This window comes from Mustela nigripes, chromosome 6, assembly GCF_022355385.1.
Source record: "Mustela nigripes isolate SB6536 chromosome 6, MUSNIG.SB6536, whole genome shotgun sequence".
Taxonomy (NCBI): domain Eukaryota; kingdom Metazoa; phylum Chordata; class Mammalia; order Carnivora; family Mustelidae; genus Mustela; species Mustela nigripes.
This window is the reverse complement of record NC_081562.1, coordinates 134,290,822-134,318,386: the sequence shown is the minus strand read 5'-3', so window position 1 is coordinate 134,318,386 and position 27,565 is coordinate 134,290,822. Positions and strand designations below refer to the sequence as shown.

Genomic DNA, 27,565 nt, shown 5'->3' with positions numbered 1-27,565 from the left:
CCCTGCGCTTCCTCGTGCCCCATCCCACTGACCGGGCCAGGCTGCCACCTTCCTCAGGCACAGCTACTGCCCTGAGGGGCTGGCCAGCTGTTATGCGGGGGTCTGTCGGGAGTGGGCTGGTGGCTCCGTGTGGCTCTGACCCAGGTCCGCGGCAGGTCTGTTACTGGGGACTGAATGTGTGCGCAGGGAAATGGGAGTGACGCCGAGGAAAGGAATTCTGCATTACCGAAATGTCTAGATCAGTGGCTTTCAAATAGTTTCTTAAAGCATTGGAACTCTCTCCCTCTAATGAAATCTTAAACAGAAATTCGTACCTAAAAAAGATACAGGATGAGTTTCTCCACAGGAAGGTGACGAGCACACCCCTCCTCCCCCGAGGCTGCTCACCACAGCGACGCCACCACATCTCCTCACCGTGGTTTAGAAGCTCTTCTCTACAGCTTGGGTTTTATTTGCCAAAATGTGAAATAGAAGTTTTAACAAACATTCTAAAAGGTGTCATTTACTTCTTCCTTGTAACATTGAATATAGTTTTGATTTTTCAGGATAACTCAAGGCCATGATCACGATCAACCACAATGCTAGCTATCGATGCCCTTACGTCCCACTGAAGGATGGGAAGTGTTTGCTCCTACATTTGCTATACCCTCCCGTATGCTTGCTCCTTTCCTCTCTCCCCTGCTTCCTTCTCCCCTTCCTTCCTCTCTGCTGCTACCAGTATTCCTGTTACCAGCTCTGGTCCCCCCCCACCACCACCACTACACTTGGCCATCAGGACTAGATGACCCACCTTCTTAAAACTGTGTCTGAGTAATGTCCAGAGGCCGTGTGAGGGACTGGGGAACAACACCAGTTATCCAGCAGTGGTGTTCCGAATCTAAGTTCAGTATTTCTTTCCTTCCACACTATACCCACAGATCAGTTTTTGTCTGGATTATCATTTTCTAGAGTTAAAGCTTACCCAGTAGAAAGACGGAGAGATATTTTCAAGAATACATACTTTGCTGGAAAGTCATCCTCGTCTTTTGAAAATGAATTAGGAATGTATTCGGCTGGCAAGGTTCGTTGTGCATCAATCACCATGAGTTCTTAATATGGAAGCTATGCTTAACCACCAAGATTATTACACCCAATAACTGACAGGCAAGAGAAAGGCAAGATTCCCGCTCACCTGTAAGATCTGATGGGCTCTCTTAGCAATCACCAAGAGTGTTACCTTCTTGTTATGTGACCAAGCAGTCATGAAATCAGCCTTTATTTGCAAAATATAAAGCAAAGTGAGTTAAAAAATATAACAAATGGCTATCAAAATTCAAAAATATGAAAAAGGGCTCAAAACCCATGTTGAACTCAAACATGCCCTGTAGGGTTCATATTTACCTTGCTTCTCTTGCCTGCCATATTTCCTCCTCCTGGAAGTCCCTTTTATAGGAACCATGCTAACTCATCTCTGCATCTGGTAACAGGCAGAGAAAACCCTGATATTGGGAGCACTACTTATTTTGAAAAGGAAGCTCTAAGTGACAACTGACACTTGAACTAATTGCCGAAGCTGACCCCTTGTGCATTAGGCGATGCACAGAGACATAAGCCACTGCTCCTGCAGTGAGACATGTCACCGACATGCGGCCGACACAAGTCCAGCTGTCTGAAGGGCCAGCTGACTGCATGGGCGCCTTCCCCAGCGTAAGACAATCCTGCAGGTGAGTTTCTAGCTCTGCCACTTTTTAGCTATGTGAACTGTGCACATGCGGCAGAGGGCGCGGCAGAGGGCCTGAAGGGCCCCGGGTACAATCCTGGAGCCGTTTCACAATGCTCTTGTCAGGTCCTCAGGTAGGTACTGGTAGTTGGGTGCTCTCCCTCCTGAAGCTGACATATTCAAATTGATCTATTTCTCTTGAAAGAGACTGGGGTGAATGCATCTAGGTCTAGGAGCTGGGACTCATGAGGACATTGCACAGCCACTCAGAAAACCCACCTCCAAGAAGTTCTATCGGTCAAAGGGTGAGTACTGAACAGCCATGCTGTGAAACATGGCTGTTTCGACTCCTACGTCTGCATTTTTCACTGCAAGATATTTGGGGACATGTATAGTGAGAGGTGGGAAGGGCGTGAACCTGTGGTAGGAACCCACGACGGTCTCGCCTCTCAGCTGCTGGCCACGGCCAGTAACCGTGTTCTCTTTCCAGCTCTGTGACCCTTGCTCAGTAACTAGCATGGTGAATATACGAATATACAAATATACAACTCCATCAGCCCTAAGTCACATGTATCAGTATAGCAGAAGTGGCGACAATTTCTACTTTGATGATACTGTGGCACAGCCTTCTTGTTTCTCCCCAAATTCAAGTTCATGCCTTTGAGTAGCTATGCTTCCTTCTTTAGAATTTTTCTTCCATGAGATCTTTGAGGGGGAGGCATTTCTTGTTAATTACATAGCAAAGTATTTACATTGTGTCAATTATCCAACCATTCTTGTTGAAAGCAATCAAACTGAAGAGTAAAAAGTTTTGTACAGATGGTTGGAGTCTTAGGGCTTCAGGCAACCACATTTTAGAACTGATTTAAATAAGAATAAAATTAAGGGCAACTCACTACAACCAACGTCCTTCCGTTTAAGCATAAAAGCAGAGATATGCTGAATTATTAGAAATTAAAACAAGAAATGAACCTGTACTCAGCTACACCATGTTCCCTGGGTATTTTTAGGGTAATTTTTGAGAAGTACCTTCTTAAAAATAACTTTAATCTAAGCAAGTGACTCTTCTTTTTTCCTTGAAGCTTTAGCTGAGCTATCAGAAGCCTTACTGAACCAAGGTTTGGAAAAGAGTAATGGTAAACCATTAAGATTCTGGCAAAGTTATAGAAAGCGTATGCCTTAAATAGGTAGCTGAAAGCATTAGGATACATAATAGCATTAATAAAATGTAATGAGCGAATTTTGGATTTATAATAGTTATATATAAATTTCTAGAAAGTAGGTATTTCTTTCTTGATATTCTGTATCAGAGTACAGGCTAATTATACCCATATGGAGGGAAATTTTGTTCATTACCCACTAAATCCGATATCCATCTTGCAATTATATGTCAGAAGAGACTGGGTGGAGGGAGCGGACCAGGTCTATGGGAGGCACAGCCACTACTCCCCAGCATTAGAAAACTCACTCCCAATGAAGGAGAGCGTAACAGAGAAGTTTACAAACATCTGTACAGATGCAATAAGATGCCTCAAACCAATGCTTGCCGAAGAGCCTGTTACAACAGAGAGCTTGTTAAAAGGCAGGTTCTGACTCGGTGGATCTGAGGTTCTAACAGGCTCTCTAGCTGTGGACCATACATGAAGCAGCAAAGCTCTAAATCACTGGCACTCTTGTGGGCGTGGCAATTCTTCCGGAAAACCGTGATGCCATTTCCCACAGTGCTGCCGCAGTGCACCAACTGGACAGCCAGTGCTCGATGCGACTTCAGAAATAATTTCTACAATATTTAAAAAAATAACCCAGTCACTCGTCAGAGGACCAGCCAGGAGCTGGCAAATTCAAATGCCTACAGATGCGGTTGTGAAGGGGCAGTGATGCCCACGGACCCGGCTGTTGCCTCCGGAAGGGGCCACATCGATCTCAACCTTAAGCCCTTTACATTGACTGTTTTCTGCCCAGAATGTTCTGCCCCCAAGATATTCCCATTAGGCTCCTAGGTATCTATGGGACCTCGGCCCTAATGTCACTTCTCCAAAGGCTCTGACCAACCAATCATTCTCTCGGACATCACTCTACCTCACAGTCTTACTTAGGTTCTATGAAGCAAGCTGGCTTGCTGTCTATCACCTTCATTTAGAGAAAGCGTCACAATCCCAGGGACCTTCCCAGCTTTGTTTTGTCATTGCCTTGACCCCGGAATAAGCAGGGCACAAAGAAGCTCTTCAATAAATATTTGCTGAACTCTTCAGTTTTCAGAAAAGAGAAGCCCAGAGAAGAATTCCATGGGAAATCTTTCATTTTTAAATGTTGGCAGTACATTAAAACACCACAAACAAACGACTGCCCCCAAACCACCCGCATGGGCCAAATCGAACATCCCCAGGAATGGGCTGTTCTGCATTCCTCGATGCGGTGCATCGTTCTATTAAGCCGCATCAAGTCTTGGCATGGAAGCGGAATGCAGGAAGAATCCCATATACTAGGAAAGGAAGGATCTGGAGTCCAGAGGAAATCATTTTTTGCGTCTCTCCTGCACTCCCTGGGATGCTGTGCTTGTGCTGAATTTTGGCTTCTTTCTGATTAAGCAAGATGGTAGCTTCCCACCCCCAGGGCTGCTCTGAGAATAGTGAGGAGAAATGTTGGTTTCTAGTAATATAAACTGCTTTGCTAATGGATAAGCTCAGCCAAGAATGAGTAGGGGAAGAAAAAAACCAACTTTTCTCCAAATGATCCTATTTTTCTTCCTCGTCAATGCAGGCACATTTCGAACTGCCCATTTGAAATCCCTGGGCAGCCACGTACAGCTGCGTCTCTGGGTCATACTTTGGAGCAAGCAAGGGTCCTTCTGCAGATCTTCTGCAGACCCCTTGAACAGAGTGCATCCTCTGTAGGCTGGGTTTGCTCTGTGTGTGTGTCTGGTTTATGCACGCGTATGCCTATCAACACAAATAGTTTCAAAGGAGTGACTCCGGGTAAGGGGCAAAACAAATCAACATAGAACATCATCTCTGTTTGGTTATATGCCAGGTGCTTCATGGACCTTGTCTCTCTCCAGTCCTTCTACAACCTTGAAAGGTCGGTATTCTCTCTCTCATTTCCGAGGCTACCAACACTAGCCTCAGAGAAGGGAGTGATTTGCCCAAGGACAGGCTCACCCCTAACGTTTGCAGAACTCAAGATAAGAGTAGAAATGGATGTCCATTACAACATATCTAAGTATTTAAAAGTTACAAAGCACGTGATTGTGTTGTTAAATAAAAGTGTCCTACCCTCTTGAACATAACTTTATAGAATCCGCAGTCTAGGACTGGATGTAGAATTCTTCAGTGCCTTTTTCTTTCTTTTTTTTTTTTTCAAGATTCTATTCATTTATTTGCAGAGACAGAGGGAGAGAGAGCGAGTGAGCCAGGCAGACAGAGAGGCAGGCAGAGGCAGAGGGAGAAGCAGGCTCCCTGCCGAGCAAGGAGCCCGATGTGGAACTCGATCCCAGGACCTGAGCCGAAGGCAGCTGCTTAACCAACTGAGCCACCCAGGAGTCCCTTCTTCAGTGCTTTTTAGTTATGTGCTGGAACAAATGGCATGGGGAGAGTTGGTCTGAGACCTCTACCCCTTCTCAACTCACCCTCTGCCTCTTGCATATATGGATCCTTACTCCATGTCCAGGCTCATGACCCAGCCAGTGGGCACTCCTTGGCCACCCTTCTGGGGCATGTTTATGTGTATATGCGTGGAGAGGTCTGCCCTTCGGGAGAAGGACCTGGGGTACGGCACCTGGAAACCAGCTTAGGACTGGGTGGGCAGGGAACCCTGGAGTCTAGGGTACCAGAAGTGTATTCTAGATTCTAGGTGACCATATCCTTTTAGGTCAGTGGATGTCTTATGCCATGGGGAGAGGACACAGTTGGATGAGGGTCAGAGTGAGGTCCTCTAACGTGGAGGGTTAGAGCAGCTACCCCTCTTGTTCAGGCTAAGGCTGGTACTACCAAAGGGGCAGAGGCACTAAGAGGCAGAATGTTATTCCTAAAGATAAAATGAGGGTGCTTGGGTACCCCATTTTAAAATCAGTTGTTTAAGCAACTGATTTTTGGTGTTGGCTCAGGTCGTGATCTTAGGGTCATAGGGATTGAGCTCTGAGTTAGGCTCTGCGCTCAGTGCAGTGTCTAGGTCTCTCTCTCTCTCTCTCTGTGTCCCTCCCACTTGTGCTCTCTAATAAATAAATCAATCTTATAAATAAAAGTTCAAAAGATAAAATGACCTATGTAAAGGGTTTTCTCAGTAGTACATATATTTCCAAGATTAAATCTGGAGTGTTGATGAAGCTTTGCCTAAAACAGACATCAGGCCAGGACTATCTTTCCTTCCGATGATTTCCAGACCTGATTAACGTACAAAATTAATTTAGAAGGGAAACAAAATTCTTATGCAATGTGTTCAAATTATTTAAAAAGTCATTATGTGTTAAAAATATCCCAATATAAAAGAGTGTAGCTCATACAAAAGTCTGAAACCAAAGCAAGTTTAAAAAAGAAACAGAAACAGGCTATAAAATTTCAAATTAAATTAAAATAAAAAACAGCAATGTAACGTACTACCTGATGACTCTGAGGCACTTGTCACTTGTATAAACATGACCGAGACATAGGGCAAAGCTTCTTTTGTTTTCTTTTTTTTTTTTTAAGATTTTATTTATTTATTTGACAGAGAGAGATCACAAGTAGGTGGAGAGAGAGGGGGAAGCAGGCTCCCCACTGAGTAGAGAGCCCGATGCCGGGCTCCATCCCAGGACCCTGAGATCATGATCTGAGCGGAAGGCAGAGGCTTTAATCCACTGAGCCCGCTTCACCCACAGGTGCCCCTGGGTGAAGCTTTTGAACTCAGTGTGCTGTGATTTCATTCTCCTGCCACCTTTTTCTAGCTGAACTTGCCAAGAAATTCTCCTCTTTCCACAGACTTTGATCTTACATTTTCTTAATATGGTAGGGTCCCTGATGCATGGCAGCTATCCAGTTCAGTTCTCTCTCTGCGATTCTATTCTATCCACTAGTCGGCTCCTTAGTGTAGCTCCAGGCAATGACAGTATCCGGTAGCTTTAAATTCAGTATCGCATCCTGATGATGCAGAATGTTCCTCATATTAAGTTTTATAAGATTAATATCAGAACCCAAACCTCAGATTTTAAAACCCTTGGAAAATAATTCCCATACACCAAAGAATCTCTCTGGGCCAAAAGGTTCCAGTTTGGAAAACTTGGCATTTTACTCAGGAAAGCCAAGACCTTGGGATCTTTGTCCCACCTGAGTCCTCCTCTCTGGGGTCCTCACCTGGGAGGTCAGGACAATAACACGGGTTGCTGTAAAGATCAAGGGTACAGAGTTGTAAGAAGGAAGAGCAGGCTGGGGCTGAAGTATGGACATTGGGCAGCCGGCCAGGCTAACACTTGTTTGGCACAGCAGGGGACTTATGTGCCTGCTTTGCTCAAATCAAAACTATTTTGAACCGTAAGAATTATTTGGAAATAGGGAAACAGCACTGACATTCAAAACATAGACCAGCTCATACAAATATGAAACAAAGGTACATACCAGCCAGTCAGACTGGATACCTGGGGCCTCCCAGCCACACAGCAGCCCTGGCTGAGAGTGGATATTCAATTTAAGGACACTAGGACTTTCCTGTACCTGTCCTTTCTTATATCATGCTTCACCCCTACTGTAGAAGCTGAACACGAGCTCCGTAACAGCAGTGATGACTGTAATAATGCCCAGAGCTCTCTACTGAGTACGAGGCACTCTTTCCAACTTATGGCCCAGGGGTGTTAAGGCGCTTGCTCAACATCACACAACTACTAGCCCACTGGTTACTAGGAGGAGCCAGTGTCCCAGCCCAAGCTGCCTCAACTGCTGGGCTTCACGCTGCCCATACTCTATAGACTCCTGCTAAACATGGTGCAAATTCTATCACAAATACCTTCCCCCGTCATTATCCATTTCAATGGAGAGAACTGAAAATAGAAGACATTTTAAAATCATTTGGTTTTAAAGTAAATTATGGCAGCTTCCACCTTCCTATTTTTCACCCAGGCTGACAGAACGAGCCATGGCGGACACAGTGCTTCAAACGCAGGCCGAGGGGGCTTGGAGGCTTCCAGGTGACCAGGAGGCCGGCGGGAGGATAAAATTTGCCACAGAAAATCCACAACGTGAATATTCTGTAAGTGGCAAGTAAGAGTTGATCGTAAGACACATTTTTTCCTTCCGGGAGGAACACACCGATCTGTACGCACTCCAAGGCCACGACGCGGGCAACAGTCACTTGTAAAGCTTGCCAAAAACGGTTTCGGGGAAACTCAAGCACGGAAGTTCTAGTTCTGTGTAAAGTGACAACTGGGAAGATGAAGTCTGTAAGAATAAGGTCTCAGAACAAAAATGGCCCCGACCCACAATGACAATGTAGCCCATGTGATGGCATTCATTATTCTCTGAAAAGTCTCATTTCAGGGCTGGGCAGGGGGCAGGTGGTGGCTATAAACACAAAAGGCTTAACGATTCCTAGGAATGGATTGATATCACAAGAATGGTTTTTTTAGTTGCTAGGCAACAACTGAAAAACAAAGGTCCGTGTTCTGAGAATACTGTGCCTCTGTTCTCCCCACCGGCAGCACACGGGCTCCTCAGCCTGAGCGTTCTCCCCTCGGACAACGGGGGGGGCCGCGCGTCAAAGCGGTGATGCTCATGGTCTGTTGTGGCGAAAAGATGCCCATCTGTGTCTCGAAACCACAGCAGTTTGTTGGCCACGTGGCAGGTGAGATTTCCGGTCAGCGAGAGTTCGGCCGGATTATCACCATGTACCCAAATGACATCCTGTCCCTCCCTCCAGTGTTCCTTTCTCTCCTTTCCATCATTTCGGTCGGCTTTCTTTGCAGGTAAATTACCTTGGTTTCTCCGACATATCCAACAGAAGCCGGAATTCACTTTTGCAGGCCATTTTAACATCTGGGGAAGTGGAGACTCCTTTCCTGGGAGTTATTTATTTGTTTCTAAGAAACAGCCTTCTCTGGGAGAAGACTGACTTCTTACCATCTTTCTTTCTTTCTTTTTTTTTTTTTAAGATTTTTTTATTTATTTGTCAGAGAGAGAGAGGGGGAGAGAGAGCGAGCAGAGGGAGAGAGAGAGGCAGACAGAATGGCAGGCAGAGGCAGAGGGAGAAGCAGACTCCCTGCCGAGCAAGGAGCCTGATGTGGGACTCGATCCCAGGACGCTGGGATCATGACCTGAGCCGAAGGCAGCTGCTTAACCAACTGAGCCACCCAGGCGTCCCTCTTACCATCTTTCTTAAGGATCTACAGACATCACACTTAAGATTAGGTAAGTCTGCTTCCTTCTTTGTAGTACTCTTACCTACGGAGTCTGTTCTTTTTAATTTAATTTTATTTATTTACTTGTCAGAGAAATAGCACACAAGTGGGGGAGCGGCAGGCAGAGGGAGAAGCAGGCTTCCTGCTGAACAAGGAGCCTGATGTGGGACTCGATCCCAGGACCCTGGGATCATGACCTGAGCCAAAGGCAGAGGCTTAACTGACTGAGCCACCCAGGTGTCCCCAGAGTCTGTTCTTTTTGAAAAAATAAACGATGGCATGTATGGTTCTAAAATTAATATCACGCAAGTAAATATGCACTTAATTGCTAGAAACATGAACTCCTTTTGTTCTAACTTTTGCCCAGCCCGTATAATATAGTTCATCCTTGTAATTCAGTCTTTACATCTCAGTATTTGGTATGTCACCTTTCCTCCTGATGTAGGGCTCAGGGTAGAGAGAGAAGATAAGGCAGTGATATTAGGTTCATTTTTTTTGCCAGTTCCAAACATAATTTGGTGCTATAAGAACTCCTATCGCTACCTCCCCCCACCAAAAAATACAATGAAATGGAAAAAACATCCAGATCTATGTTTTAAATCAAGCTCCACCTCAGAGGGCAGGCTGTCTGTAACTTACCGAAATGGACTAATTCAGAGAGCCCGGGATCGGCAGTCGCGTTCACCGTCTGAAGCAGAGACCAAGCCCCTCCAGGCCGGCTCTGAGAGGGGATCCTGCCTGCTACATATGCACCATACAGGCATGCTAAGAGGTGGTTCACTAACTGCCATTTCTATAGCAACCCACACACACTCTGCAGGCTGTGTTTTGGGAAGGCAGTTAAAACTGGATTCTACAATGTAGCTCCACTTAGAAGATGCTTTTATTTCTGTCATCTCGTTAGTATGAGAGTATTCAAATCCAGTAACCCAACTGATCATTAAACGGCAGAAACTCATCACATCCAGAAACCGAAAGGTTGATTTCTTGGCCAATGTCACTCGGTCACTTTCAATCCGAACCACTGACCTGGTTTGCATGTTCAGAAGTGACCCTTCCTCAGGGCATCAAGTCAGATCACAGTCTGACAACCGGGGAACATTGGACAGCCATCTGCTGTCCCAGTTCTAGGCGAGAGAGCAAATGCCTGTAAAAGCAAGCTGACAGAATGCTCCTGGATGGCCCAGAAAGCCTCAGCTACGATGCATTCAACAGGATCAGTGAAACTTCATGTGCCAGACCCGGACAGGAAAACCACTTCCTCCAAAGGACACATTGCACTCCCGCATGTGACTGACGAGGACGTGTGCATGTCCACGACACCCTCCCCTCTCCCCACCCATGACACAGACACTGGCATTGTTCTAGTTTGCAAAAGCGCACCACTAGAAGATCATAAGTTCAAGAAATCCACTAACTACTCAAAAGAAAGACTTGTGCTCACTATACCAAGTCCCCCCCTGCAGCATCAAGTGGCATTTGAACACGACAGCTTCAGTGCTGCATGTAAATACAGCAAAGGTCTGAATTCTAGTATATGCAAGCTGCACTTCTTAAAAAAAAAAGCTTTTTTTTTTTGAAAGGGCACGTAACAATGAGCCAATTCAAACTGCTGTAACATACTAAACAAAATCCAACTGTACTTATGTTCTCAGAGTGCTGATCTATTCGGTCATCCTCCGACGAACATGTGGGTTGAAGGGTGGAGATGCTAATTTGTATAATGGAAAACTTCTCCTATGTTCCAAAAGAAAGAAAAAAGATAACTGTAGCCACTAAAAGAAAGCAGAAGACAAGAGCGATAAATGGCGGCATCAAATACGGAGGCCACTCTAACGGTGTCTGAAAGGGAGCCCCTCTAGGTCCCTCTCTTAAGAGTACACTTTGGTTATCTGGCAGTCACGGACTGTGGTATTCAAGTTAGTGTTAACATGTGGATTTATTTTTCAAATAAAAGTCCCATGGGAGTAAAAGCGATTTCATCTTTCTTTAGTGAATTTGAAGTCTTGCCCTATAACAAAGCTGTTATCACTCTGGGCATCAATTCTCTCTCCTGGCACAATGCTGGAGGGCTACCCAGAGGGCAGGAAGTACAGACTGTGGCTGCACCAGGCACCCCCACTTCGGGCCTGCAGACCATGAGCTAGAATCTACATTTTTTTTTTTTAAAGATTTTATTTATTTGTCAGCAGGGGGAACAGCAGGCAGAGGCAGCAGGGAGCCTGATGGAGGGCTCGATCCCAGGATCCTGAGATCATGACCTGAGCCGAAGACAGATGCTGAACCAACTGAGCCACCCAGGTGCCCCTAGAGTCTACATTCTAATACTAGAACGGTAAGAGCTTCCCTGTTGCAGGCCTTTTAGATCAAGGATCACATTTTTCTGTATGAAGTCAGTATGTATTTTAAGTTTGTGGGGACATCCAGTCTCTGTCTCATCCACTCAGCTCCATGGGCGTAATGAGACAGCACTCATGCAGACCATCCACAAATGGGTATGGTTGTGTTCCAGCATCTTTGTTCCTTTAGGTTGCTATAAAAAAAAAGTGGGGCACCCGGGTGGCTCAGTGGGTTAAAGTCTCTGCCTTCGGCTCAGATCATGATCCCAGGGTCCTGGGATCGAGCCCGCATCGGGCTCTCTGCTCAGCGGGGAGCCTGCTTCCCCCTCTCTCTCTGCCTGCCTCTCTGCCTACTTGTGATCTGTCTGTCAAATAAATAAATAAAATCTTAAAAAAAAACAAACAAAAAATCACAACCCAACTGTATTCTCTTGTAGTTTTGGAAGTAAAAGGTCTGAAGTCAGTTTCCCCAGAGCCCAAGTCAAGGTGTCCACAGGCTTGGATCCTTCTGGAGGAAGGAGGCTCCCAGGGGAAAATCTGTGGCATTGCCTTTTTCAACTTCTCATTGCTGCCTGTGTTCCTTGGCCTGTGACGTCTTCCTCCATAGTCAAAGGACATCACTTGAGTTTCTGCTTCCAACACCCTGTTGCCATCTCCTCCGGTTCTGACTCCTCCTGTCTGCCTCACAAGGACTGCCATGATCACAGTACGTGCAATCTCTCTGTTCGTATGTATATGATTGTCTTCTGTGTAGACAGTCTTCTTAAGTACAAATGTTATTTCATAATACATTCAACTGCCCTGATAACTAAGAAAATGCAAGGCCCTGCTCATACGTATTTCTAGTATCCCTGTAATACATACAATTTAAGTGAGAAGGGCTACATGACTATTTAGGGGTTGGAGAAAGGGATTTGAAAATAGAGATCCCGCCCACATAATGTGACAAGCTATGGGGACCCCTCAGTGCAGCCGGGGAAGGGGAAGAGCAGACAGTTTGGTGCTGTAGCAATGCAGGTGTGCAGAAGACAGTGGCTTGAAATGAGGCAGAGTGATAGGCAGGGGCTGGCTCTGAAGGCATCTGTGTGCCCGAGAAGCATGGACTGGTTCACTACGAGTAGCTTGGGGACAATCTCACGTGGGAAAGTGGTCTGTGCTTTGGAAAAATAACCTACATAGCGATACAGAAGACCTAGTGGAGGGAAGAGAGATGGAAGGCCCGCCAACAGCTACAGGAATTGGGCAGAAAATGGGGCAAGAGTCTGAACCGAGGCAGAGGTAACATGGAGAGGATGGGGAGAGGGAAAGCTTGAAAAATGATGATCTGACAGCAACACAGGACCAGATGTGGCTTCAGGAATAAAGTGGGGACAACTCTCTGGTTTCTACTCTGATGGTCTGGTAGACGATATCCTTAACCAAGAAAGGGAACAAGAAGAGGTTTAGATGCTGGAGTGAGAGTTCACTAATAAGCCTTAATTTTAGGCATCTTGGACTTGACTTTCCCATGGCACATTCATAAATGGATGTCTACTGGAAGGTCAGAAACACAGAGCAGAAACCAGGACCTGGGTACACGGGGAGCCATGGGAGTGAGGAAAGAGGTGAGATGACCCAGCAACTGATGTAAGGTAAGGTAGCAGCTGGGCAGAGGACAGAGGCCAGCAGCCAGCAGACGAGGAGGACCCAGGGGGAAACTGAGTCAGAGAGTCAACAGAGGAGGGCCCTTCATAAGGAAGGAAGCCCTTCAAACGCTGCAGAGACTTCAAAGCAGATGAGGAGGTCACCTGCCTTCAGAGTTGTGCAGCTCCTTGGTGACCTGTTTCCCATGAGTTGGTAGCAGGAACAGGATCACGGTGGGCTGAGAAATGGAAGAGATCCTTCCTTCAAGAGATCTGGGTTAAGAGGTTTCGAGGGCACAGTCTGTGAGAGCTTTCTACAGGACAGGGAGGCTTCTGTTTACTTTATAAACTCTTACAATGTCCTTGCTCTGTGCTAGGTGCTCTACTAAGCCTCTTACAACCATTAATTCATTTTCTCCTTGGAGTGGTTAATTTTTTGTGTCAACTTGGCTAGGCCATGGTCCCTAGATATTTGGTCAAGCACATATCAATTTTGCTGTGAAGGTATTTTTTAAAAAATGAGTTTAACAATATTAAATCAGTAGGCTAAGTAAAGCAGATTACGCTTCATAATGTGGGTGGGCCTCATCTAGTCAGTTGAAGGCGTCAAGAAAAAAGATTGACCTCCCCCAAGGAAGAGAGAATTCTGCCAGCAGACTACCTTTGGGCTCAAACGGCAGCACTGGCTCCTCTCTGGGTCTCCAGTCTGCCGGCTGACCCTGCGGATTATGGATTTGCCAGCTTCCACAAATGTATAAGCCAATTCCTTAAAATAAATCGGTTTCCTCCTTTACTTACCTACCTACCCACCATACACACACACACACACACACACACACACACTATTGGTTATTTCTCTGGAGAACTTAGTCTAGTACACTCAGTTTAACAACATTAGGTATTGTTATTATCATCACCATTTCACAGTTGAGGAAACTGGCACAGAGAGGTTAAGTAATTTGCTCGGGGCCACACAGCCAGTGGGTACCAGAGTCGGAGTTCTAATCCAGTGTGCCCCCAGACCACTTGCTCTTAACCACATGCCATGCTGCGGCTCTAGAGCACTGGCCTGGGCACGTTTGCAGCCAGCTGGGAGGTCAAAAGGAGAGAAGCAGAATATACAAAGAAATAAGAGCCTCGACAAACACATGTCTTATCTGAATGAGAAAACAGGCATGGGGATTTGCCCAAGGTGGGACTTACAGCTTTACAAGAGCAGACCCAGGTTTTCAGGATACAAAATGTGAGCTGTCTCCCTTCTCCTTCCTACTTTCTCCTGTGTGCTTCTGAGATTCTCCTAGTCAGGCCCCTCTCAATTTGTTGGCTTCTGGGAGTGCTGGGCTCCTTATGTCCTGACTAAGTCATGGCGTACAATGTCAGTGGTAGCCTATCTCCGTGCAGTGTATGTTAATGCAATGGCACCGTCCATCCATCAGTGTCAAGTTTAGTACGTCTTTAGTAAAATCAGTGAATTCCACACAATTATGGCTCCTGTTAGTAATTATTTGGAAAGCAAAACAAAATAAAACAAACAAAACCAAACCAAACCCTACCCTACCCAACAGGCATTTCTTTTCAAATATAAATTCCCAGAACTATGATTTGACTACTCATGGAATTAGGTATCTTTGAAAATACATTGGACATCAAACATCTCCCAATAATCTTTGTGCAAAATCTAATGCTTTAATATCCTGGACGAGGGCATCTGAAAACTGGTATTTTCAAGCTTGACTTTCAAGGGACGGAATACCCAAGGGGGTGTAAGAATGAAGACGGTATGGAAATCCAAGCACACGGACATGGGAGCCCATATTGCTGTGATGAGTATCACCTATAAAACTTCCTACAGAACAGTCTGGAAGGATGTATTAAAAGCTTTAGAATTTCATACATTTTTAATCCAGCAGCATCACTTCCTCTAAAATTTTATCCTAAGGAAACAATCACGGCCATGCCCAAAGATTGAGCTACAAAGATATTTATCCCAGCCCTGGTAAGAACAGTAATGTGTTCTCTAGTTCTAGGGCACAGGGCCACCAAATTACGGCACATTGACATAATGAAATACTACATTAATTCTGACGTTGCGGACTCACAGCGGATGCTTGGTAAAGATGTTTATGATATGCTAGTGATTTTTAAAGGCAAGTTACAGAACAGCGTACAGCATGTAATCCCATTCCTGTTAAAAATATATTTTGTGGAACGCAGTCTTTCTAATAGGGCCCCAAGGATCCCCACTTGCGGGCGTTCACACACATGTATGGTCCACCCCACCCTGCACCACATTGGGCCCTGTGACCAATAGCATCTGGAAAGAAGTGACGGTGTGCCCCTCTGACATTCGGCTGTAAAAGACTGGGTGACTTCTTCCATTTTGCCCACTTGTCCTTCTGTGTTTCATTTTACTTTTTTTCCCTTGGGTCATTTGCTCCGGTGAACGCAAGCTGCCACGGTGTGAGCAGCCCTATGGGGGGACCCCCTGGCAAGGAATGGAAGCTTCCGACCGACAGACCAAGGCTGGTGAGGAGCCAAGGCCTGCAACAGCCCTGCGGGACTGCAAGCGCATCACCAGCCCCTACCGGACCCCGAGATGAACACAGCCCTGGCTGGCGGCCCAGCTGCAAGCTTGCTAGTGGCCCTGACCCAGAAACCACCCTCCCAGTTGGGCTCTGCCTGGACCCCTGGCCCTCCAGAAACGTGAGCTAAGAGATGCTCAAGTGCTGTTTGAAGCTGCTGAGTCTTGGGGCAATCTGTCATCCAGCAACAAAACCTATCACATACGTGCATGGCGGAACGACCAGGAGGATGTAATGCAAAATTCGGTGAGTGGTTTTTCTCTAGGTAGGGGGATTACGGCTCATTTTAGTTTCTCTTTTGGGACATTGTTGGCAATGTTTTTCCTTTTTCATTAACTTAAAAAACCACATGACCGAGAGAGAGGATAGAACTTTCACAGGATAAAAGGTTAAAGATTAGTGGAGCTGATTTTAGCTCTAATAACCTTTAAAGGCTCAAGTAAGTTAGCTTAAGTGTACCACAAAAACAAAAGCAAGAGGACCCTTCTGAGAGTGCACCTGCATGACCCAGTGGTGTGAGTTTCATCAGCCAGAAACCTCACGGTGCATTCAGTACCTGCAAGGAAAGGAGACTTGGACGGGCTTCTTAAAAGAGAAATCCATCAGTCATGAAGTCACCTGCTAGCCAATCACGGAGTCTCGCTTACCCAGCTTCTGGTCAAACCGCCACGCCGCCACGTAGGCATTGTGCCTCAGACTGCTCTGCGTGGCCAGGGGCACGGTGACATAAATGGGCCCATCCACCAGCACTGGCGTCCCATCGCCGCTGAGCAAGTGGACGCTGACGGCTGTGACTGGGGTCAGGTCGTACCTGGTGCCGTTTCCTGCAAGCAAGAGGGATTCTCCATCACATGTGCAGAAGGGACCTATGTGGGGCTCAGGCCACTGTCTGCACCCACCATTCACAAAGTATGGTGCCTCCTACACGCCAGGGACTGTAGTAAGCACTTGGCATTTCTAAAATCCTCACTGCACCTTTGTAAGGCAGGCAAAATCCACATTTTATACGTAAAAGCAACAGGCTCACGGAGGGCAGTCGTCGACAGGAGCTGGCCCCAGGGGCGTGGGGGTCTGCCTGGGATCCAAGCTCAGGTCTGCCGACTCCAAATACACTGCGGTGCTTTGCTTTCAAAAAGGGACCTCAAAAGGAAAAGACTCATCTATAAAGTGAGAGGACAGGATGTGCAGAAATCCCTGACATCAACTCCTAGACAAAGTCAGCCCCATGCACGTGTTAATTATTTGGCAGAGCCCCATTGTGAAACCAAATGTTTTACATTAGAAACTGCTTAAAAAAAGGGGGGGGATTTTTTTCCCCCCAAGGAATGCTTCTACTAAAAGTAAACTACTGAAAACTTGGACTTGAAATATTTATGAGTTATTTTAGTTGCCATTGTTATTTTGATCTGTTTAAAAGGAATTTAATACCCCAATTATTCTACATTAGAGGGCTTTTACCCAAGCCTATGCTTTAATGACTGCCTACTTTATAGATAAATCAGGGAATGCTTATGACAGTGATATTATATTTATATACTTAAGTAATCCATTTCAGGACAATTTTTCTCCAGTGAAATATAATATCACACAAAATGTTTTCTGTTATAATTTTAAATCTTGAGCACAATGACAAAAGCATGGTGATTAAAAAAAAATGTAAGCTCCATCAGAACATAATCTATAGGATTTCTTAAGGTACTTAGATACTTACCAACCTATCAATTCCCTGAGTTAATGCAAACCTCCACTTAGGACTAGATATAAACATTTAAAGTGAATCTAAGTGAATTTTAGGGTTCAACACCAGTTATAGCTAAACCCTTTGTAGAGCAATGTATATATGGGTCACGACAGTGCTACCTTTCACAATTTATGCCCATCTCTGTCCTTGAAGGAAAAGGCATGATGATGGGAATTTCATCAAAAGGTCCATCCTGGAATCAGGTTCAAGTTCTGAAATCTTGCAGTCTGGCCATTTCACTTTAGGGTAAAGAAAATCCAAACCCAGGATTTACCAGATTTCTGGTCAAAGCATCTTCTGGATGGAGACCTAAATGTGCCAACTGCCCCCAAGAAGACACAGGAGTAAAAAGCCAGGTAGGTCTACCATGTACCTCTCTAGGTTCTGTTAGACTTTCCGGATGAGACAGAAGTGAAAACCAAGAGAAATTCAGGAACTCACTAGATTTGGTATAAACAACTTGGACATATGTTCTCAACTGGGGAGCGCTGCTGCCACCAGCAAACCCGAGGCAGGAGGTCTGCAGAGGGAAGCAGCAGGTTGGCTAGAACAACCTTCCAGACTCATCACCCAACCTTGCCTCCCACTTAGTTCCGCCTCCTCATGCCCACTCAGGAATTCTCCCTTCCTTTTTTCTTTTGCACACTCCTCATCCAGGAAGCCGGGTTTCCAGTACCCGATGCCCCCTCTAGCTGCACACGTGGCCTCAGGCAAGTTACTTTGCTCCTTAGGGATTTGCTTTTCTTATCTGCATCATCTGGACTAGATGCTTTCCTATGAGCCTACGGAAAGAAAACAGACTCAGCTATAAACATTCAGAAGTAAGTACGCATTGCAGAAAAGGGCATCTTAGTTAAAGCAATATACATCAGGTTCATGTGATTTAAGGTTCTTTTAAAAGCTCTCCATTAGAAGAAACCATAGGCAGTGATACCTGCTTTCTTGAGGCTTCTTTTCTTTCTCAGCGCCCTGCTAAATGTCCACTCCTACTCTATGCCTTCCCAAACCCTCTCTCTTTACCCTCCCACTCTCTTTATTCTGGAAGGGCTCAATTGTTTCCCTTCCAGGCCTTATTCTAAGACTGCGACAAAGCACTGAGGTTTGTATATAATAAGGTCTTTCCTTCTTGTTCCCTCCTGATGTTACCAGGCTCCTGTCATGACCGAATAAAGATAGTAGTCAGGTAAAGCCAGCAGGGTGAGGGACAGCACCACTGGACCAAGCTTAGGAGGCCTCCGACCCATCCCTTGTAATATAAAGGGTTCGGTTCGGAGAGCATCTAGGGTTCTGTCTGGCTTTGACTTCTGTTACCATCTTTGCTGGTTGTTAGTCGTTTTACCGACTCCTCTCTGTCTTCCTGGAGTGACTAGCAGGAGTCCTTCCTTGAAAACCCTTGGGAAATGTCAGAGGGCAGTGGTGTGCCTTCTTAGCAACCAGAGTGGGGAGTGTGATGCTGGGAAAGTGGAGCATCTCGGACCCATGTGGGGGATGAGGTTGCCCCGTGTGACACCAGGAAACTGTGGAGCAGGTGGACGCAGGGGAATGAATGAGAAAGTGGGCTGAGTTGTTCTATTTACAACTCTAGAAACTCCCACTGACTGGACACGACCAAGAATACTCCGAGGAAACCAGCCTCCAGCGCCCTTTCCAGTCCCATTCGTGGCCTCCATTCACTACTCCCAGACTCCAGTTACGCCCTGCCATTTCATAGGTATGTGTGGGCTGGGCTTTTATGGCCCTGCCAGGAGCAAGTGGGGGGGGTGCGGGGAAGAGAGGCTCTGCACCCCAAAACCAGAAACAGGCACCTAGCTGACGAGATGTCGGGGTGCTAAGCAAAGCCCACGCTCCTATTGCCCTCACAGGTGTGAACCAACACGCCCAGGGGTGGCCGCCTTTCCTGGCAGCGCTCAAGGAGTGTCTGATTCCTCTTCCCACATCAGCTGTCAGTTATTTCAATGGAAAAGAAGTTGCATGTAACCTTCTGAAGACCTTCCTCCTTTCCTCTGAAATAACGGGAGTGATTTTAAAATAAAGCAAACCCCACTAAAATCAATAGTTCTATGTCTTTGCGTTCTTCTCCCTTCCTCATCATCTCTGGTTTCATAATTTATTCAAGAGCTCTTGGAAGTGGGGCACAGAATAATTAATGAGCTCTCAGGAATGAGGCTGTCCCTCCAAGTTAGGGTTTTGTGATTGTGCACCATTTGTTGGGGACACTGGCAGGAGGTTGCACGATGGTCTCAAATTGTACTTTTTCGTGTTCCCTGAAATACGACTTTTCTCCTCAAGCCATACGCTTAAAGTAAAAGCCAACATTTCCCCCCAGTCATGTTTACTTAAAGTGACTGCCATGCAGTTTTATCTGATGGCCAATTACTGATCTTAATTGCATTTTCATCACGCATAAAACTGGAAGAACCATTTCTGAAAGCAGGTGCCAGCAACAGGCGAAAAGGGAGTTACCAATCACCAGGTCACTTTGGTCAGTCACCAGAAATTCGCCAGCATTCTACAAGATGAATCAGACGCTGCAGGTATACAAGCGTTTTCAGAAGGACCCAAGATCCATTTATAGAAAGCACTGGACAAGTCAGGGAAATCCAATAAAAGCGTCTCTGGGAAAATGCGGTCACCTCCTCACCTACCGCGATTTCGCCCAGAACAGACTCCGGTTTTCACGCTGACGTTGTGACTTGTCCAAAGTATCAAGAAAAGGAGAAGGGAGACAAGAAATGACTCAGGACCTCCACGTCCTCCACTTTCCAGTCCCGAGGAGTAGGGACCCAGCGAGTGCCGAGGGCACCATTGGCTGAGAGCCAGTCTTTTTTTGGACCGGTAAGGAATTACTACATACTTTCTGGCTGCTGGTTTTTAGTTTCTCTGATTTTTTAGCTCTGCGTCAGGCCAGTCTAGGGTGACACAGACGGAGATGACTTAGAGGCCTGGATTCAAATCAACATCAAAGCCTGACCGCTGTTTGCCAGGTCAAGGTGGAGAGAACAGTGCAGGGGGTGGGAAGATGTGGGAAAACGCTGGGTGGCACACGGTAGAGCGCCGAGGCTCCCGTTCCTAAATGCTCCTGATTCCTAGATACGACAGGGCCCGTTGTCCTGCCTCTCTGCATCAGAGCCACTGCCCCTCTTCCCCTCCCCGCTGAGACCCGTGGGTGGGAGGGGCTGGGTATCCCTGCGGGGGGCACCCACTCCAGAGACAAGTGGGACAAGGGTCAGAGAGCCTTATATTTTGGGGGAAAAAAAAACCCAACTTCAATTAAAAGCACTTCTCTGAATTACATTTAGTCTACCAAAGGGGAGCTCCGAAGGGACATGAGGCAGGATGGCTGAAGGAGAGGAACGTACTCACATGTATTCCCGCCGTGGTGTAGACAGGAACCCCTAACACCGTTTCCAACGTGCTCCAACTTCACAACTCTGGCTCTTCCAGTTAGTCCTAACGCCTCGAGCCACATGCAAAGATTCAGACACAGAAACCCCCGCTGAGAAGAGAACAGACTCCAATTACCTGTTCCATTTCCATCCAGTCCTCGCAAATAAGGAAAACTGTCCACCTCGGATGGGGAGCTGGCGGCCGTGAGGAAGGCCGTGAGGTCGCTGTAGCTGGTGTTCTCAGGCAGCCGCAGAGCTCTCCTCTGGAAGTGAACTCGGGGCTGTGGCCGGGCACCTGCAGAAATGAACTTCTGAGTTACCTCCCAGAGGAGCAGTAAATCTCCAGCAACCAGGAAGCGCTTCTCCGTGCAGCAGCAGCAGCGGCGCCCGCCCGCCTCCCCCGCCCCTCCCCCTGGTCCCCGCATCTCCGCCCCTCCCCCACTGGCGCAGGGCACAGAGATGTGACAACATGCTATTATAGGGCTAGAAATAATAGCCCATTGTCACGTTTGTTTTGACACAGGATGTTATTTAGGTTTTTAACAAAAAAGCTTTCCAAGTCCTATTTGTGAGTGAGCTTTTTCACTGCCCAGCATTTGCCCGTGGAGGGGGGGGGCAACATTTTAGGAAAGGAAGTCCACACCGGTGAAAGGAACAGATGATGGGTTCATCTCTTTACGTAAACAAAGCAAGCCATACCCTCTGAGACTGTTACAAACACCTCCTCAATCTTCTGGTAAAATCTGCTTTACCTCCACAGACCAAGTGGAGGCAGAGCAAGGAAATTCCACGGGCAGCCCCGGGCAAGAATTGCAAACAAGAGCCCAACAGTAACCAATGCTTTTGCTTCTGCAGACGCTGCCATAGCATCTGGTCTCTGGGGATGGGGGGCACCCTATTCATTGCCCATTACGTTGCCTCTTTGAGGAGGAGGCTCTTGAAAGGAGGTGGAAATGCTCCCATTGCTGCCCGCAGCTCCTCTGTGCAGAAGGACAGGCGGGGCCCCTGCAGACGGCTCCCCGCGGAGACATCGTCTGCAGCGTGTGCTCCAGATGTTGTTTTGACTGCAGAACCCAAACCTGTTTTTCCCTTAATGCTATGGCGACAGTCACAAGACGTCAAGGTGCTAAGTCGTTTTGCACAAAACTAGCAAAAACCTGAAGACACAAATTAATAGAAGTGGAAGTTGTGGTGGCACTTACACACTTCTGTGGATTAGAAGAGCCGTTCCTCAAAAGCAATGATCCACCCAGCCAGTGCTGGTCACATCCTGCCCCGGGGCCTGTGGTTTCCCCTGCGGTCGGTTGGGGGCTCCCTGGCCCAGATCTGAGGCTGTCTGAGCCCATGGTCTTTATGCCTACCTACCCCAGGGTTCCTTTTAACCCTGATCAGAAAGTTTCAAGTGGGGAATAAGCTTATCCAAAAGGGTTCTAGCAGAAGGGTGTTTCAGAGCTCAAAGGTATCAGAGTCCACATTTCTCTTTTTTTAAAGATTTTATTTATTTGACAGAGACTGCAAGAGAGAAGACACAAGCAGGGGGAATGGGAGAGGGAGAAGCAGGATCCCCACTGAGCAGGGAGTCAGATGAGGGGCTCAATCCCAGGACCCTGGGAACATGACCTGAGCCAAAGGCAGACACGTAACAACTGAGCCACCCAGGCGCCCCAAAGAGGCCACATTTCTCTTCCTGCAAGCAAGGCTGCAGGAGCCTGACAGATGTGAAGTCTGGGGTACCTGGATCAGGTACCACCTAGAGTACCACCTAAAAATCACCCAAGTTCTCAGATGACTGGTTCTCCACTCCGTGAAGCACAGGCCCCAATTTCAGGCCCCTGGGAGCCAGACGCCTAAAGTCATGACTCCTGTCTACCTTCTGTCACCTCCACTGAAACTAACTGGACAGATACGTACCCTGGTGTCAAAGCCCCATGGCATCTCTACCCCCAAAACAACCCACGGCCGTGCACTAGCCTCCAAGTGTCTGTCTCTGTTCACTCCCAGCTCTGCTCAGTCTGGTCTTTTCCTTTGATGTCACAGAAGACTGATGTCTTCCTCCTGTCCCCTCCTCGGTCTGCACCGAGTTTGGATACCTTGCACCCCCGAGGAATCCCCATGCCTGAGGAGGAGTAGTCTGCTTCTCTGCTCTTCTCTCTGCTGCGCTTGGAGATAGAAAGTCACACCCTCACCCCCAGCTACGTAACATTTTTCCCTGCTCCTATTATGGCTGTCAGTTATAGTGACTTTCCGAGAACTTATTTCTCTTTCTTTACTGTTCTTCAATCGAAACAATGCTGCCGATGCTCACCTGGGTTACACACGTGGGGGAAACGAACTTGCTAAATAAGAAAAGTGTCTACAGTATGACAGGGCAGAGGGACTTGTCCTCATGAGGGCTGAGGCAGAACAGGGTGGGACACTTGCCCCCTTTCAGGCCTCTGGAAAAGGGCGGCTGCTGTAAGGTGAAGGGGGAATCACACTGACCCCCTCATGGGGACTGGCCTGGAACGTGAAGACCCCAGACCCAGCTGCTCTTCGGCTCTCAGGGGCCACTGGCTGCCCCTCCCCCCTCCCTCCCTCTCTCTAACAGACTTGCAGCCTCCTCTTGTTCTCTGGTATATCATGCATTTCGGTGGGAGATGCAACTCTGTCTCCTCCCCACCCCCGCTCTGCCCTCTCTCGGTTGCCTCCCCTTCCTCTTCTGTGCAGGAGGACTTGGTCACGAGCCAGACATCTGGGGTCTATCTGCTGTGGCTGGCGGGTGGGGGGCAAACAGAGGGGATGCCTGGGGCAGGTTAACTAGCCAGGGACGTGGCCTGTCCGGCTGATTGGACACAAGCTGTGACCAGCATGACACGGATCCCTGTCTGCTGAGGGACCAAACACCCCCCCAGACACAGAGCAAAGGCAAGACCTCTCTCTGCCTGCTGAAATGACCAAAGAAGCATCTGAAGTGTTAGGGAAGGGTCGAAGCTACTCTAGGCCTCAGTGTAAATGGAACGAAAGTGTCTGTGTGTGGCTGGGGGAGCAGTCATGTCCTCACGCCCATCTTCTTCTATCAGCACGGCTGGATTTCCGCAGTTTCAGGACGAGGTGGGATTGGCTGGGGTTGGGAGGACCGAGAGGACAAGCCTGGCTAGGTCTGCTCTGGATGCCTCTCCCATTCCCCACAACAGCGGGTGCTCAAATTTTCTGTTTTTCTCAGACTTGGGGTTCTACCTGCATCCCCAATGCTCAGCCCCTGTGCTACCAAAACCATTGGGTACTCCAAAATCTCTCTCTTTCCTCTTTTCTTGTGCCTTCTGTCCCTGCTTTCCTCCAGGGTCAACCCAAGCCTCTACCCCAACTTCTGCTTCTGATGCTGCAAGACTTCTTGCCTTTGTCAATCATCTTTCTCCACTGGCCTTTCCTCCACAGCCAACAAACATACCCATTCCTTCCTCATCTAGGAAATTAACACCAGAACAGGACTTCAATGCTGCTGTCCCCTTAAGGGAATGCCTCCTCTCCTTCCGCCCAACCCCCAACCATCTGGCTTTTACCCACACCACACACCGCCCTCGGAAATGTCAATGGATGACTGTACAATCTGCAAGCCCAGGACTATTTCTCGGCCATCCTCCTCACTGACCTCTTCACAATGGTCCACACTGTTCACCACCCCCGCCCAGAAACCCCTCCTGCTTGGCGTTCACAGTCCCGCATGCTACTCCCTCAAGTCAGCCAGCTTTTTCCTCTGCAAGTATGTTTTTTCTCCTCCCACCTCCGGATGAAGCAGTTCCTACGGGGCTGCTTTCAGCTGCCGCCTCTGTTTCTGGGTTCTTACCTTACTGCCTGCCCTCCACGGTGGCCTTCCTGTCTGCCCCAGGCTCTTCCAAGCCCCATGTCTGCACTTCCTCTGCCTTCCAGACACTTCTACCTGGAGGCCCCGCAGGCACTCCAACACCATCCCTACTTCCTCTCCCACTTCACCACGCCCCCATTCTGCTCAACACCAGCTTTGCTTCCAGGCCACCGTCATTTTCCCCTTCGATTTTTCTGAGCATCCACTCACTGCCCGGACTGGCTCATCTCCTCTCGTCACTTCCAGCAGCATCATCTCCTTTTCTGCCTCCACCCTACCTTACCCCTTGCCTTAACTGCGCTGCAGCCTTTCTCCTCTGCTGCTCTATCTACGGACACACGGACTTTCCTAAGGTCACTCTGGTCACATTCCTCCTCTGCTCAGAGACCTTCAGTGGACGGCCACCACTCAGCAAACAATGATGGCAGGGACAATTCTAGACCAGCACAGACCCAGACTACTATAGCTCCTGTCCTGTAAGGGAGAGGTGTAGTTCAGACATAAGAATTTACAGGTTCTTTTTTAAAAGATTTTATTGACTGGAGACAGAGGACAGGGAGAGGAGCAGAGGGAGAGGGACAAGCAGACTCTGTGCTCAGTGGGGTTCAATCTCATGACCCTGACAGCACGACCCAAGCTGAAACCAAGAGTCAGAAGCTTGACCAACTGAGCCACCCAAGTGCCCCCACAAAGTTCTCATACACATAGTATTTCACGAATATGAACAACAATCTTGTGACGAAAGAACCCTCTCCTCTTTATGAGCGAGGAAGCAGAAGCCCAGCAAGGTTAAGTGAATTACCCACAGTCATTCTCTTAGTAAGAGGCAAAAAGGAATACTTTCAATCCTAACTTCGGTTTCCCTTCCTGGTACACCATGCCTACCTCTCACCCGCTGGCCAAGCAGGACTGCACAGCTCTGTGCTTCCACACACGTGTTCGTACCTTTCCCCCGTAGTCTTTATCTGCACGTCCTCCACGTCCTCCAAGATGTGTCTTAAATGCCACCTCTTCTATGTATGTGCCCATTCCAATGGCCACAACCCTACTAATAGGATAAACCTCCAAAGTCCCTGAGGCCATCCCAATAGTTGTGGCTTCCGAGGACAAACAGGGGCAATCTGAGCCCATCTGAGCACCTACCTGCACTCAGACTCGTAGACTGATGTCCCCAGAGGCAAAAAGAATCCTACCCCAACCTCTAAATGCTATTTATATCTTTCTCCAGCATGGATTTTTTTTAAACAAAAGATTTGTGAGAGAGAGAGAGCACGAATGGTGGGGAGGGGCAGAGGGAGAGGGAGAAGTAGATTTCCCAGTAAGCAGTGGGCTGGACGGGAGGGGCTTGATCCCAGAACCCTGGGGTCAGGACCTGAACTGAAGGCAGATGCTTATCCGACTGGGCCCCCCAGGCGCCCCTCCAGCACGGATTTTACTGTGCCCTCTCTTAGGTTTATTTAGAAATGTATACATCTCCCTAATCAGAGGCACCATGAGACGAGATCATGGATCAGGGGAATCACTCAGCTCTACGTTTAAAACTTTCTTCTGCCGTCTTCTATTTGAGTGACTTTGGGCTTCAGGTTCTTTATTTTTATTTTATTTATTTATTTTTTTATTTTAAAAAGATTTTATTTATTTATTTGACAGAGATCACAAGTAGGCAGAGAGGCAGGCAGAGAGAGGGGAAGGGAAGCAGGCCCCACCTGCTGAGCAGAGAGCCCGATGCGGGACTCGATCCCACGACCCTGAGATCATGACCTGAGCCGAAGGCATCGGCTTAATCCACTGAGCCACCCAGGCGCCCAGGTTCTTTATTTTTAAAACAGGTATGGATCATGCCTGTCTCGTAATATGGCTGCTGTGATGCTGGATCAGAGCGCACATGTACGATGCCTGGCAGTGCCTCCGCGCACAGAACAGGTACAGGATAAACACGAACTTCCCATCTCCTCTCCCCTTCTGGGTGGAAGCCCCTTGAAAGCAGGTGTGTTGTACAACACATTGCACGGTGTCCTAGATGTCGCTGGTACTCAACAAGATTTATAGAACTACGCGGAAAGATCAACCATATCCAGCAGCTCATGAAGTCCAAATGTCATCGGTCTCCATTCTCACGAGGTCAGGAGTCCTCAGTCTCAGCCCTATTGACATTTCAGGCCCGGGAGCTGCTGGGAGAGGGGCTTGGGCTGCCTGCACACTGAAACACAGCTGAAAGCACCCTTGGCTTCCAGCCGCCAGATGCCAGCAGCAGCTCTTTAGTTGTGACAACCAAAAAAGTCACCAGACACCACGACCCAACGTCCCTGGGGGACAAAACTGCCCCAGACTGGGAATGACTGCCCCAGATGCTCTGAGCCTCCTGGCAGTGATCTAGACATGCACCCAGAGTCTCCTTTGCAAGGGGCACTGGATACACGAAGAGGGAGAGGACAACGGCTCTGCTGTCCCGGGGCTCAGGAGTACAGAAGGCTTCATGGGCATGGCTTAATTACCACAGTGTCTTAAGCACCAAAAGAGGAGCTCTGTGCGAAAAAGTACAGAGGAACTTCGAGAGAACTTTGTGGGTGGCATCCCTGACGGTGTCTGGAGGCAGAGTGGGGGTGGACGGAGGGGAGCGCACACCTGGAAGCAGGGCCAGCGTATTGAGGCTGGGGAGGGCGGGGGACCCCAGGAGCCAGGTGCAGGCTGTGTGGGCCCCGCAGGGGAGGCGGCCTGCAGGGGTGTTGAGGCTGGGGAGGGCGGGGGACCCCAGGAGCCAGGTGCAGGCTGTGTGGGCCCCGCAGGGGAGGCAGCCGGCAGGGGTGTCGGCAGGGCTCCCGGGATGGGAGGAGAAGATTGCATTTGCGCTCACCCAGTTCTGATGGCCGGCGGAGGGGCTGGAGGCGGGCCAAGCAGCTGTCATGAAGGGGTTCAGGTGAGAAGCGACAGAATGCCGGGTAAAGACAGAGGCTTTGGGATAGAAACTGAAGAGATAGCTGGAGGCGGACAGGAGGGC

At 48.0% G+C, this 27,565-nt stretch overlaps 1 protein-coding gene across 1 annotated transcript in view; it reads right to left on the bottom strand.

Annotated features, from left to right (window-relative positions):
* The window catches only part of FAM171A1 (family with sequence similarity 171 member A1), a 126,387-nt gene that overhangs the window by 11,940 nt on the left and 86,882 nt on the right, over nucleotides 1-27,565 (bottom strand). The window contains exons 4-5 of the mRNA XM_059404255.1: nucleotides 20,863-21,021; nucleotides 16,247-16,423 (exon numbers count right to left, since the gene is read on the bottom strand). Coding sequence (XP_059260238.1) covers nucleotides 16,247-16,423; nucleotides 20,863-21,021 — 336 coding nt within the window. The remainder of the gene's footprint in view (nucleotides 1-16,246; nucleotides 16,424-20,862; nucleotides 21,022-27,565) is intronic.